This window comes from Triticum urartu, chromosome 1A, assembly GCF_056163025.1.
Source record: "Triticum urartu cultivar PI428250 chromosome 1A, HENAU_Tu73, whole genome shotgun sequence".
NCBI classification, from domain to species: domain Eukaryota; kingdom Viridiplantae; phylum Streptophyta; class Magnoliopsida; order Poales; family Poaceae; genus Triticum; species Triticum urartu.
Genome location: NC_141873.1, coordinates 233021865 through 233036409, shown reverse-complemented (window position 1 = coordinate 233036409; position 14545 = coordinate 233021865). Strand labels below are relative to the sequence as shown.

The 14545-nt window shown below is 42.3% G+C and overlaps 1 protein-coding gene across 2 annotated transcripts; it reads right to left on the bottom strand.

The window, feature by feature from the left end:
* Window positions 1-901: 901 nt before the first annotated feature.
* Window positions 902-10793, bottom strand: LOC125552188 (carbon catabolite repressor protein 4 homolog 1). 2 transcript variants are annotated; one of them, XM_048715669.2, is made up of 13 exons: window positions 10597-10793; window positions 10031-10332; window positions 5956-6712; window positions 5396-5482; window positions 5228-5311; window positions 5067-5153; window positions 4903-4989; window positions 2477-2530; window positions 2304-2395; window positions 2098-2212; window positions 1871-2021; window positions 1587-1740; window positions 902-1193 (listed from the first exon to the last, which is right to left on the bottom strand). In XM_048715669.2, the coding sequence occupies exons 2-12, from the start codon at window positions 10186-10188 to the stop codon at window positions 1595-1597; spliced, it is 1818 nt and encodes a 605-aa protein (XP_048571626.1). In that variant the 5' UTR covers window positions 10189-10332; window positions 10597-10793; the 3' UTR covers window positions 902-1193; window positions 1587-1594. The 2 variants fall into 2 exon arrangements, with proteins under 2 accessions (XP_048571626.1, XP_048571632.1); XM_048715675.2 differs by having other exon boundaries at window positions 902-1182.
* Window positions 10794-14545: the final 3752 nt, after the last annotated feature.

Sequence of the window (14545 nt, the reverse complement as noted above, 5' to 3'; positions counted from 1 at the left end):
TATTAGTATTTGTCTAGAAGTAGTTATTACGCTAAATTTCCTTTCTTGTGCCTCAAGTTTTTTATACTATACATTTGCTTTTTTTCTTTTTTTTTCTAAAAATATATATTTGCCCCATGGCCCTTGCAATACAATCAAATTGCATCCATAACAGTGACACACTCAGGACAAGGTGGCATAAGATTAATTAGCTTATCTTTACAAATACTAAGCTCCCAAGAAAGGGAGCTTTGTGGTGAGGCTTGAGCATCGTGTAAGATGTACACGTGTGGACCTATGGTGTACGGTAATTGGGCCCACGTGCAGGTATGTGTGACGTGTGTGTAAAGCCCGGTGTATCACGTGTCACGCTAGTGGGATCTAGGTTGCATGGGGTGTAGGTAGGTAACTGTCCATGTGGTTGGCTCCTATCTAGAGTTGGTGGCGTTGCTACATGCCACTCTTTGCTAGATATGTGGTTGTGCCTATGGAATTTAGAGTTCGTTAAAGATAGCACACATTCCATTCTATTCTTTGATGCTGCCTCTCCTCTCTTCCGCTCAGGAGAGCACTCGTTCGTCTACTAGGTGTGTCCCGGGCTGATCGTGTTTTGACCTTAGATTTGACAAATCCAAAAAAAGCACCCCTCTAGCAAAAAAACAGCAGAAAAGCTTGCGTGTGAGTTATTAGCTTTAACATAATAACAAAAATGTTTGTACCAAACAGTCATCAATGCCACTGATCATGAAATTCCCTAACCCCAAACCTACACAAATACCTAGAATTTACATCACACCACCATTAATACAACTCCATAACAGTTAGACGCACTAGTCCCAGCTGCTTGTAGGAATAAATACGAGTCCACAACAAGTGAAAAATCACTAACAAAATAAAAATGACAAGCTGAGAAAAAAAGATCTTAAAAAATCTAGCCATGGCTGTCAGAATCTATTATCAATATTTCTCTCAAAAGGATTTCTCTTCTATATAAAGTATAATATTACAAGGGGCAGCTTAAATATCATGAAGTTGAAATGTAAAAAGGGTAATAATCAACACTACACGAGGCTCTCTTTTCCCAAGGTTGTTTCCTAAGACTGATTGACTGCTTCCCCGGCGATATGATCGCGTCTGCCCCTCCTCAACTTCCACCTTCCACCATGGAAGTTAAACCTCCAGCATGGACGCTGATGTGACCATCTGTATGCGACCTAGAGAAAGTCAGTTAGCTTGACCGTTGAATCAAGATAGAGCGCAATAGTGCCCATATGTCATAATTCACACTTTCACAGGCAAAGAAGTTTATGCTCGCAACAAGATCCAGAAGAACCAATCTGCCATAAGCAATGTACAACAATAATGATGCCTCGTGTCTACTTTCAGATAAATTACGGTGCAGTGAAACAGTGTTGTAACGTTTGTTTCACTTATGATCACAAAAATGCAAAGGGTTTGCACAAATGGCGACTTAAACACCAATGGGAGTACTAGAAGAAAAAAAATCAGCTGCCCAATCTTGTAAACTCCATGCTGTTTGTGCTAAAAACAACAGTGCTACTGAAATGCAATTAGAGAGCTGTGATGTCCTTCTAGTTGATACATACCTAAGGCATCATCGTCTGATTCTAGGCTTGCAACGGAATTCTGCTAAGAGTGCTATGTGATCTGATGACCATTCAGGTGAAGGGAGAGCAGTGTCTTTTCTTAAGCTCTCCTCATCCAGAAGCTCCAATAAAGACTCCACTGACAACGAATCCGCTGAAATAAGAAAGGAAACATGGCAACTGACAATCATCAAACATATCACGGTACTAAATGCTTATTCCAGAATAATGGAGATATCAAAAATGCAAACATAATATACAAATACAATGCATCAGGCACCTACCTGTGTAAAATATGTAATCAACAGTACCAGTGAAATCTCTTGTGCAATTTGTGAAAAGTGGTTCATTTGTTCCTGAGTCCATCCTCCTCCGCTGGTGCTCCAAATCATAACCGACACCTACCATCCTTGCAAATGAAGAATATGCACTGACCTATAAACAAGTAAAACCTTTGGTCAGAACAGTTGAAAAGGAGAAAGATAAACAAGTCATGGTAGTTTTACTGTACCAGAGGAAGCTGATGTGTCAGCTTGCTCACAGGGCGTAAAATTCCAAGGGGGTCAATGGCCAGATCTGGATGCAATTGATCAACTTTGCCTATCGCAAGAAGCCCGTGTGGAGTACTGAAAGGCAAAAGGAAGCACAAAGGGATTAAGAGTTGGAGAAAACAAATAAGTATGAAAAATATTGCTCCGATGGGATCTTGATACGCACCTCCCAGGGATTGAATTGAAATCCCCACAGACCAACATTGGAATGTCCGCACTGTTAGCTATCTTTTCCAATCCTTTCAAAAGTGTTTGAACCTGCAAAACCATACTTGCTGTTAATCTGAATATTTCAGATGTTGCCGAGTTCTAGCCTACAAAGAATGTGATGATACAGACCTCCCATAGCTTGACATCTTTGAGATCTTGGTGGACATTTACATGTGTATTGGCCTGCAAATTGGAAACATTTGAAAAGAATAAAAAATTGAGACACCCATAACATTAAAAGGCTTTCAAGCCTGGACCACTACGAATAATGACAGAGGTCAAGGACTAACATCATAAACTCAGCGCTATAAGGGGGAACTTGCAGTAAGATGCGCCTTTTACCAAGCACCCATCATTGACATACAGATGCTTTCCATGCATCTCAACTTATTAGTCATCATATATATGGTAGTATATATACACCCACGTCATCCTATATATCATGATAGTTCACCCATGTCTCATATACTACTATGTGGTACTCCCTCCGTCCCAAAATAAGTGTCTCACTTAGTACAAAGTTGAGACACTTATTTTGGGACGGAGGGAGTAGTATATATACTACTTTATCCTTACATATATAAAACTTCTAATTCCTAAATGTAGTGACTAAACAAGAAAAATAATGTCACGTGCTATTTTGCATTATACTGCTAGCAGTTCAACAGCTAAATATCTATATCTATACCAATATATAAAGACCCAAAGGGGCAGATCCAATTAGTCTTGGCCGTCAAACCATGTCAATCCAATGACCTAGATTGCTCCAATGGTGAGCGCTCAACATGTCTAGCGTGCAATTAATATCATACTCTTATATTTCTTTACGGAGTACCAAATATCATCACATAGTTAACAGGTAACTGATATCCTACCTAATATGAATATGCAATTAATTTCCTCCCTGATATCAACGTGTATCGACGTACACATTTACTATTATAGGAAAAGGTCCATTTTTGATCCGTTAGCTATTGTCTTGGTTTAACACTTTAACATACAACCTGTACTTCAAAACTGTCTAATTTACACATCAACTATCTAAATGTTCAAATTACGTCCTAAAGTAGTATTTGTGGGCGGTTTTGTGTGGCCTGGGATAAATGTCAACACGTTTTGCCACCCAATTCTCTACTGGGCACTTCCTTGGCCACTCTATGGCCTCCGCTATAGCTTCCGCTGCTCACAACTCTTTCATCACCCCTCTTCTGTTTCAGAGACAGTGCTTTGACACGTGGGGAGCAGGCGAAGAGAGGATGGCCAAGGAGGAAAAGGTGTTAGTGTTAAGAGCTAGGAAGGAGGAAAGGGAATAGAGAGCGCAGACAAGGATAGGGTAGAGAGAAACGGGCGCTTCCTGAATAATGTGGGGCTACTGCTAAGTAAAGAATGAAGTGCCAAAGTTGGCGATAAAGCAGCCTCCTCACCAGGTCCATTGACAAGGGTGGCCAAAATTGGCCGACCGCACAGGGCCCCCAAATTTTTGGGGCCCCCCAGTCCAGCAGGCAATAGGTATAGGTCAGGCCCAGCACACGGTCCACTTCAAGGCCTGGGATCATGTGCTGTTTATTTCTCGGTGCTGAAAGAAAGATCCAACACACGATACTCCTGATTGGCCCATCAATTCAACCAGTCTGGATCGATTAGCGACCGATCAACCTACGCATATGCACGCACAAAATCAGCGCGTTAGTTTCCCAAATCACAACTGACTAGATCCATTAGCGATCGTATATTGCAGGGATTTGCTCGGCATCGGTGATTCGCAATTTGAGGACTCGGGCAGGGATGCAGGAGACTGGACGACGGCGGCAGGTGCAGGCGGCCACGCCTCACGGCACTCACTGACTTGTACAGTTGCACGGTAGCGCTGTCCGATGCTGAGCGGAACGGAATTAGCCAGCTCAAGCCCTTTCGTGCTTTTCCACATAATATGAAGCCTTACTAATGTAGGCTACTTCATTGTTGAATATATTTTTTAGTAAGTATTAGAGCACTTTTTCCATCAGTACATCTTATATTGTTTATGTCAATTTGGTTATTTCCATCTTTTGTGTACATGTGCAGTATTTTTCATCTTCTGCTTTGCAGTCAAATTGTTTGGGTTAGATAGTCAAGCAAACATGCGTCCAAGATTTGCGAAGTAGTTGCTTCAAAATGAGGTTAGTTTATTAGTTTAGCACAAACTTTACTCTTTTAGCATTACTATTTGATATATTTATATTTATTGTAGTAAATAACATATATTTGAACTTAAATAATTAAGTGAGACTAAATCTACTTTGGTTCTTCAGTTATATGATTTTTCTCAAAATTTAGGGCTCTGTTTTACTTTTTGCTCCAAGCCCCCAAATATCTGGAGACAGCCCTGCTCTTCTCCAAACACCACTCGAGAACCCAGCTCCCAAACAGTCCTGAGAGTCTAGGGTGTAAATTGAACGGTAATGAAGTTGATAGACCAAAAGTAGACCTTTAACAAACATGCATATAAAAATGCCATATCTAGTAAGTGCATAGCTACTTTATACACATCTAAAGAAAGAAGGGTATTGACGTACCACACAAAGGAGCTGTCTTTTACCAGGGTTTTCAGTTCCTTGGTTGCCAAATTTGGCTTCTAAGACCGCAATCAGTGCAATGTTATCCTTCAAACAGAATGTGTGATAATAAGAAGTCGGTACAGAATCCAATAGCATATAATCTCTTCTAAAATTAATCTTACTTTAATCAATCGATTTAAAGCCACCCTCTTTTGTGCAGGTGGAATAATCGCATCTGTTAAAGACTGTGCAGCCTTATTGAACTCGACCTACACACAAGCAAGTACAAGAAGTATCAGATAGCTGCAAATCAGCAGGTAGCTGCAACGTACAGTGGAGGTACCTCATATTTCTTTACGTGTGAAAATCTGTCTCTACGGAAGAAAGTAGCACAGCCGTCAATGGCATGAGGAACTCCAGCATACACCTGTGACAACAATGAAGTAGAATCAAATAAGACAACGAAAGGTATCTAACCAATTTGTGACGATAAACTGCAAGTCAAAGATACCTCTGTTGTCCTTTTCTTGTAAAGCGCCTGATATCCATGTTTATCAAACTCAGGTGCAAAAAAATCCTCAAAGTGGTTCAATTGTACCTGAAACCAGTAGCATTTTGCTTAAATTGTCACCTTTTATAATCTTAGGGCACTTCTCATTTTTAGCATTTTTAATATGCAAATTAGTTCAAATAAAGAAACCAATCATGCAAAGAAGAGAATAATCATAAGCACCTTCAAGAAAGAAGAAACTGTTCATAACGATCATGCAGAGATATTTTTGAAAGCTTAAACAATGGGCAAACTATGATAAATTCAAATCCAACGTCCCTATAAACAAGGAAAACAAGTGACGACCCAAATGAAAAATGAAACAGGCTAACAAGAGTATATAAGAGACATTGTAGGTTGTTGAACAGAGTCGTCACGCATAAGTGCACCGGGATGCAATATTTTTATTATGCAAACAATTGAGACTTTCTCAGTTCATTAAATCAAATATATGATGCAACTAAAGGCGAAACATAGGTCACACAAAAATTAAATTGACAAGAAAGGTTATCACATCATACCTCCTGAAGACATATGATGTCAGCATGATAACCAATAATTTCACGCATCAAATTTTGTCTCCGGTAAGTCCATGAAAGAGCCCATGTTGGGCAGTAGCTATATGCATCGCTTGTAGCATATGCATCTGCAAGAATATTATAAGACAGCACTGTGAATGTCCCGAAAGAAGAACTCTGGCTGTCCATATCCAAGTGACCCAAAACATCTCCATTCACTTGGATAAGGCGGCGTGGAGTAGGGGTTGGTGCTGGAATCACACGTGACGTCATAATTGAAGTTGGAGGTCCTGCTGGTACTTTCTTTTCTGTATCCACCGCTGCACATTCAAATCTCAGAACATGGCCAATATCATCTGCAGTCGGTGTATATGTCTGCGAGCGTCCCACTTCAAACCAAGTTTCACCCGAGCTTTTGTCAGAGCCCGAGGGATACAAAGGAACAGGTCCATTATTAACACCAGGGCTCTGTCCAAGATTTGACATTGAGCCAGACCCAGAACTGAGAATCCCTGAACTACCACTGCCAAATCTACCAAATAGCTCCTCCTCTTCAACTCCATTTTCATTTAAAGCACTACTAGCTCGCTCATGCAAAACCTTGTGGTGCTGCCACGCATCAGAGAAGCACTTAGCAGAACAATGGTAGCTCTTAGCAGCAGGTATTTTTGACTTGAGACAACCTAGACACTGGATTGTTGCTTGCTCCATTGGATGTACACTGCAGATAGCAACTTTCCGATCGCTTTGTATGCGGTACCTTCAAGAGAAGAGTCAAATCAGTATAACTATGTGTTGTAAGATACAGAAAAGCTGTAAGATACCATGAAGAGAGAACAAGACTCGAAAAGTAAAGACACAAAAGAACACCTAAAGAGCTTATTTTAAGTTGTATCAGCTCGTGGTAACTTGCTAACAGCACCTTGGATGTCAGTTTGTTAGGGCACTTTGGGAAAATAGGGCACTTTGGGAAAATACATTTTCTCTACTCCTATAAAAGACTCAGTTGGTGATAATGGTGTGTCTGCCATCCGTCATTTCTGCCCATTAGATCTGCATCTAACGACTGTGATGCAAGTTATGGCCTTTTTGCAACAATATCCCACTTCTCTGCTCCAATTTCTCTACTCCTATAAAAGACTCAGTTGGTGATGATGGTGTGTCTGCCATCCGTCATTTCTGGCCACTAGATCTGCATCTAACGACTGTGATGTAAGTTGTGCCTTTTTGCAACAATATCCCACTTCTCTGCTCCAATTTACAGAAAACCCCTTAGTATCTTGAAACCAACCACATTCCTCCCTTAACTCATCAAAACAGCCCAAGAAATATATTTTGAGTGAAACATAATATATTTTTAGTGATATATGTATATCAAAACTAGACTGTTTTCTTTCAAATTTGTGAATATGTATTATTCTACTTTGGATCCGTTGCAACGCACGGGCACATTGCTAGTTTCTTATAAATAATGAGGCAAGATGAAGAAAATTGGCAATACATCAGGGGAAAAAATCAAGTTTTCTTGTGCATGTGTTTTTTTCTATGAAGGGCACGTTTATTAACTCAAAATGTAGCATAAAGCGGATACAAAGCATGATGAGCAACTTCTCAAAACAGGTCATAAATGTACACTGTTATAACATGGACACCAGCAAAAAAAGATCATTCAACAATATGATCAAATAAACCCTGCGCAAAAAACAACAGATAAATTGATTTCTTTTATAATACAACTACAACCACTTGTATTTTGCGCACAGGACACATATTTTTGCATGATTTTTTTATGGTGCACAATTGTACATATTACATGTGGTTCTGTCAAACTAGCGACTGAAAAGCAAACAAAATGAAAGCATACAAAAAAAAGATTTGGTGGGCAATACTAATATTTTACTCCCTCCATCCCAAATTACTTGTCACAAAAATGGATGCATCTAGACATATTTTTAGTTCTAGATAGATCCATTTCTGCGACAAGTATTTCAGGGCGGAGGGACTATCTGTGTAAAAAAAAAGATTTGGTTTGTGTTGTAACAAAATAATATTTTATTTATCTTAAAACACTTATAACATATATCTTAGCAGTGTAACATAGTGACTAGTGAGTTTATTGTAAGTAAATTTGAAGAACTGACATAATGTGTCAGTCTTCTAAAAAATTGTCTATAGGCAGTGTACGAGGAAGCGGCTAATAAAAAGCAAACCAATGAATCTACATGTGTTAACGGACTAGCTCCGCTATCTTCATAAGTGTGCAATACTAAATTCTCAACATATAGCATCCAATTGATGCAATTTAGCATTGTTTATAAGGCGACCTAAGGCGAGCACCATCCGCCCTGATGCCTAAGCGCCTAAGGTGGACGCCTAAACGCCTAAAGCGGGCACACTTGCAAGGCACTGGGTGCCTTGCTGCCTAAGCGTCAAAGGTGGGACACCTTATAAACAATGCAATTTAGACCTACTTGACATGACAAACAATGGACATGATGAAATGATTAACCATCCAAGCAAGAGTGTAATGAGTAATGCACAGCAATATTATATATATTCAATAACAGGTAATCGTCCGGACACCCAGCTGGTAGTGATTGTATTGCCAATTGTATATGTGGCATACACACAGCTTGTAAGCAACAGGTAGGGCACCGCATCCTCGTACACTGCCTATAGATCATTTTTTAGAACACTCGAGCATTATGTTAGTTCTTCAAATTTACTTACAATACATTCGCTATGATACACTGCTAAGATATATGTTATAAGTGTTTTTACATAAATAAAACAGTAACTAGGACAGTGCCTGTGTGTTGCAACAGGATATAAATATTCTAGTATATTTATCAAATCCTGCCATGATTTACCTTATAGTTTGATGAGAAGTTTGGTAAGTAAACTGAAGTGGAATTGGTTCATAAGGTAAGTAAATTAAGATGATTGATTGTCATACGGGGAAGGTTGGACGGAGGGGTGGTGGGAAGAGAAGTGATGAAAGATGGAACCTTACATTTTTTTAAGTAGTAGAGATACAGATTTGTTATAACAAAGGAAGAATATGGATAAGGTGGGGTGTGGGAGTGACAAGGACAGTAAGAGATCAAACAAAAGAGAAGGACACGTGTAGTCAACAAAACAAAAATAATGGAATGTGTGTTCAATCTCTCACTAACCGTAAGCAAGTAAAGTAACTTGCAGCTGAACCTAATATGCAACCAATTTTAATATGCAGTACTTCAAAAGAAGTACATATAATAATCCTTTTTGAGCTCCAGAGGCGTCAAAATTCAGTGTACAATCAAGCAGCCTCTTTGTTCAACAAGTGCTGTTCAGCTCAAGGATTGTATCACAGTCTAAGAATCATGTGACCCCAAGTGAACAGACTGATAGCACTTGTGGAATAGCTATCTCTACAAAATTATTTATATGATCCAGTGCAATCCCAAAATTTTACAATGCTCCTATTCCACCCAAGATGGATAGGACCATTATTGCCCAATGATTGATAGCATTCTACAAGCCAAGCAGGCTTCATCTCCATTACGACTCTTACGATCCTATCTAACTGTCAAGAGCTCTAAGCACAACCAAAATCAGACAGCATATTGACTTGCTCGATGAATTACTCAGTTATTCTTATAACCATTCTACGTTATCCCATGTGGTGGCTTAATATATCATAGACTCAATAGTTTTATCTGTAAGTGAATCAAGATACAACTTCTGAGTCCTGAAAACTGTTCTACGTCTCCAACTCAACAATCTAGTTATGTCTCAAAGGCAACCGTTGACATTTAATATTCTCTGTGTTTCCATTCATTTACAAAAACACGAAATTGGCTTGTTAGAGCGATCGATGCTCCGAATTGACACGGTTGTGCTTCATATATTCAGGAACTAAGAAGAACAGGACTTTCCTGAGTTTAGCAAGTAGTTAAGCATATAGCAATCTGATCAATACTAAAAGACCCTTCTTTTAACAGAATTAACTAGTACTAACGCACAAGCGGAACTAATCATTCCACAATGCATATCCTATTGAACCAAAAGTCAGAGTCACGAGCTGCTCGCTCACCATCTGTATCGCATGAAGTGACCATCAACAGCCGCGGTCTCAGGTACGTCTTCGGTGGAGATGGCCCCATTGGGCAGACGCAGCAGCACATACGGGGTGATCTCACACCCCACAATCGGGATCTCCGACGGCAGGTGCACCCGTACCACGCTCAGCATCCTCCACCCCTGCTCCTCCTCTGCTGCGCTCTTCCCTACAGCCCCAGCACTAGCACCAGCACCGGCACCAGCACCAGCTCCAGCTCCTCACGGGGGCGGGCTTAACACGGGGCATGGGGGTTCAGTTGAACCCCCAATTTTTTTCTGAAAATAAACTGTTGTTAGTAGTATAATTCGGGATCTCGAAAATTGTAGTCGTAGTTCCGCGAAATGGAGACCAAAATACATGGGTGGGCGGATGCGCCCGCCGCGCCTTCATAGTCCACCCTACTGATGGGATGGAACGGGGTTAACTGAGACAAATCTCGAATAAAGAGATCTGGCTGGATTCGATTGCTCGCGGCCAAGAGGAAACCGGAGAAGAAGAAAAAACGAAGAGCAGTCCGAGCAAAGCTAGGGCTTCCTTACCAACAAAATGAATCGCGTCGAGCCACGCCACACCAGCAGCGGCAGAAGGGATCGGAGGAGGAAGATCAGGAGAGAACCGCGCGAGCTCCTCCGCTTCGAGATGGCAGTCGCGCTTCGGTAGGAGGGGGAGGGAAGGGGTTTCGGCGGCGAGGGACTCCGGGATGGTGCGGTGGATTTGGGAGCAGAAGCATAAACATTTTTTTTAGGACATGCTTCATCACTCCTTCCTCTCCTTGGGCCGAGCCCATTCTCCATTCATTTTCTTTCATGCAGCCACATGTTCCGCCCTAATGGCCCATCGTCACTGCCTTGTTTTTCTTTTCACGGGATTGTGACTGCCTTGCTTTTTTTTTCTTTGATTATATAATTGTCGTGCGTTGCAACGAGAGTATAAACATTCTAGTAGATTTATTTTTTTTGCATCGTATGGAGATTTTATTCATCGAACTAACATCCGGTTACAATCTGCCCGTAGGCTGCTAATAAGAAAATCTGGATATTGATCCACCCACCTGTCTGTTCCCTCCAGCGTAAAAGCACGTTGTGCACAAGTATGTGCCGGAAAATTCAGATTCCTACCAACATGATGAACCGAAAAAGAAGAAAAGGAAGGTAATATATTCTCCAACTCTTGTAAGATAGGGGCTGCAATAGAGCGTGTATCTTGGCGCGATTTCCAGAGATTAACGAGATCGAGGTAGTCGACCTCCATGATCACATGTGAGAATCCTCGTAGGTGGGCAAAAATCATCCCTTCTCTCATTGTCAGCACTTCTGCCACGAAAGGATCGGAGACTCCCGGCAATGGCTTACTCCATGCACCAATAAAAGCTAGGTGAGACCGGGCCACGCCTCCCGCTCCCCCCGTACAGAGCATCAGGAATAATAGAGCCATATGTGTTGATGGTGATACATCCTGCCTCCGGTGGTTTCCAACCTTGGCCCCCCTGCATTTGAATTCACGAAGGGATGTCAAGTATGGCTAGGGCTTCATGCACTCCTTTGATCGCCTGCACCGGATCATAGCCAGCTTCATTGTGTGTCCATCGGTTCCGCGATGACCAAATAGAGTGCACAATTGTGATGATTTTGCATCTCGTATCAGCAGAGAACATTGGGTCAATTAAGATGTCCTTAGACCATGTTTCTGGGCGTAGTCGTGGAAGTTGAAGATCGAATATGTCCCTTGCTGCAATCCAGAACTTTTTTGCATGCGTACATGAAATGAGAGCATGCATCAAGTCCTCCTCCATCGCCTGACATATGGAACATATGCTCAGGGGTTTAATGTGTCTATATTTGAGGGTATTGGCATCTGGCAGAATGTCACGGAGCACCCGCCGCCAGAAAACCCTTACCTTCGAGATGACAGGCAATTTCCAAAGTGCAGACCACAACTGTTTATTTGATGTTGAAGTTTCGGTAGTCATCCCTTCCTCTAGAGAGCTCAGTTCATTACGAGTCACGAGAGATCGATACGCAGACTTTACCGTGTAGTTTCCAGACTTTTCAAATGCCCACGCGAGGCTATCTTCACCCCTGATGGATTCAATGGTATGTTCAGTATAGCCTCAGCATCTGGTGAAAGAAAGTTCTCACGAACTAGATCAATATTCCAGCTCCCTGTATATTCATCAATCAAATCTGAAACATGGGTTAAAGGTGCGGTACCTAAACGCCCCATAAGTTTCAGGGAGGCTGTATTGGGAATCCACTGGTCATTCCATATGGATATACTCAAACCGTCCCCTATTCGGTGGATCAAACCCGCGGCCAAGGCTTGCCTGCCCGCTATGATCGCCTTCCAGGTAGACGAAGATCATGCAGGTGTTGTAGCATGTAGGAAATCTGTATTTGGATAGTACTTGCCTTTCAGCACTCTTACACAAAGGGAGTTTGGATGGGTCAGTAGGCGCCAACCTTGTTTGCCAAGAAGCGCAAGATTGAACAGAGGAAGATCCCTGAAGCCCATCTCGCCTTTAACTTTCGGTGTTGTTAGCTTCTCCCAGGAGAGCCAATGCAAAGATCGCTTATCCAGGGAGCTGCTCCACCAGTATTTCGCCATGCACGAGGATAGGCCCTTGCAGACTTTTTTCGTTAACTGAAAACAGCTCATACTATATGTGGGGATTGCTTGCGTGATTGATATCAAAAGCACCTCACGGCGGGCACATGCCAGATTCCTCTCTGACCAGCCCTGAATCTTGCTTTTAATCCGTTCAGTAATGTTGTTGAATGTGCCACTCGTGATCCTTCCAATGGCAGTAGGCAGGCCCAGGTAGCGCTCGGAGAACGCCTCTGCTTGGATCCCTAGAGTAGTTTTCAGCGTCTCTCGAAGGTCTTGGCCTGTGTTAGCACTGAAGAAGACCGAGCTTTTTCTCCCCGTTCACTGCCTGCCCGGAGCAGCCAGCGTAGATCCGAAGAATATCATTGAGTCTATTTGCACTTTGGGTTTTGGCACTGAGGAAGATGAGACTATCATCAGCAAATAATAAGTGATTGACCCATGGTGCATGAATACTCACCCGGATACCTCTGTCAATATATGCACCCCCATAATTGTTGAGCAGCGATGTGAGGCCTTGTGCACAAATGAGGAAGAGATATGGTGAGATCGGGCATCCCTGTCGTAGACCTCTAGATGGATTGAAAAAAGGAAGGAGTTCCCCATTAACTTTGATAGTGGAGCGGACCGAGGACACACACACTTCATAATCAACCTGACAAAGCGATCTCGAAAGCCAAGCTTCTCTAGCATTGCCTCCAGATAATGCCACTCCACTCTATCGTACGCTTTGAGCATATCAAGTTTTACGGCGCAACAAGCATTCTTGCCTTTCTTCCTCTATCGTATAGCATGGATGGTCTCATACGCCACAAGTACGTTGTCTGTAATTAGACGATCCGGTACAAAGGCACTTTGTTCCTCTCCAATGACATCATCAAGAATCAAGCGTAATTGGTTTGCTATTGTTTTCACTGCAATTTTGTACAGAACCGGACATAAAGCAATCGGCCTGTACTGTGAGATTTTCTGTGGGTTTCTTACCTTGGGAATCAAAGTGATTGTTGTATCATTCAGTCCCAGAGGCAATTCACCTCCGTTGAGAAATCCCAGCACCACCAAAGTAACATCTTCACCAACGACATCCCAGTGTCGTTAATAGAAACCCGCTGTGAACCCCTCAACGCCCGGGGGTTTTGACGGAGCCATCTCAAATAAAGCCCGTTTTACTTCCTCCGTCATGAACTCCTTCTGTAAGGTCTCGTTCATGGCATCTGAAACACAAGGATGCACAACATCTAGCAGCTCATGCATCGGCATATACCCTTGGGACTGGTATAAAGCTTGATAAAAACTGGCAATCTCTTGCTTAACTTCCACTGGGTCAGTGCACGTTTGTCCATCAGATCTTCTCTAGTGAAGTAATCCTATTTATTCTCTTCCGTTGGGCAGCTGGGCTTGGAAATATCCAGTATTGCGGTCACCCTTCTTAAACCATGATACACGCGAGCGTTGTTTGATCCAGATCTCCTCCTGTCTCAAAGCATCGCGAAGTTGTGAAGCTACTGTTTTTTCTTCCTCCGTTGGCCCACGGCCTAACGAGGCACCTCTTAGCCGATCAAGCCGATGTTGTAGTTTGCGGACTTTTTTCGCCAAGTTCCCAAATTCTCGGTGCCCCCATGCCCCCAGATTGATCTGGACTTCGGCAAGGGCATCGACAACACCCTGCAAACCTCCATGGCCGGCTCATGTACGCCACATATTCCGCACCATCTCATCATAATTAGCATGAGTTTGCCACACATTTTCGCAGTGGAAGGAGCGTTGTGGACGTGCCCAGCCGGTCACCGGTGTTGTCCTTAATTCCGCAAGCACAAAGCAATGATCAGACTCAATGCTACTGATATGCTTAACACCTGAGAACTCAAACAGATCAAGGAAATG

Bases quoted from the DNA above. Each gene is read 5' to 3' on its own strand.
- LOC125552188 (XM_048715669.2), bottom strand. From the start codon at position 10,188: ATGCTGAGCGTGGTACGGGTGCACCTGCCGTCGGAGATCCCGATTGTG. The intron at 5,483-5,955 runs GTATGATGTGAT...TACTGGTTTCAG, and splicing joins ACATCATATGTCTTCAGGAG to GTACAATTGAACCACTTTGA. The intron at 2,531-4,902 runs GTACGTCAATAC...TCCAATTTGCAG, and splicing joins AAAGACAGCTCCTTTGTGTG to GCCAATACACATGTAAATGT.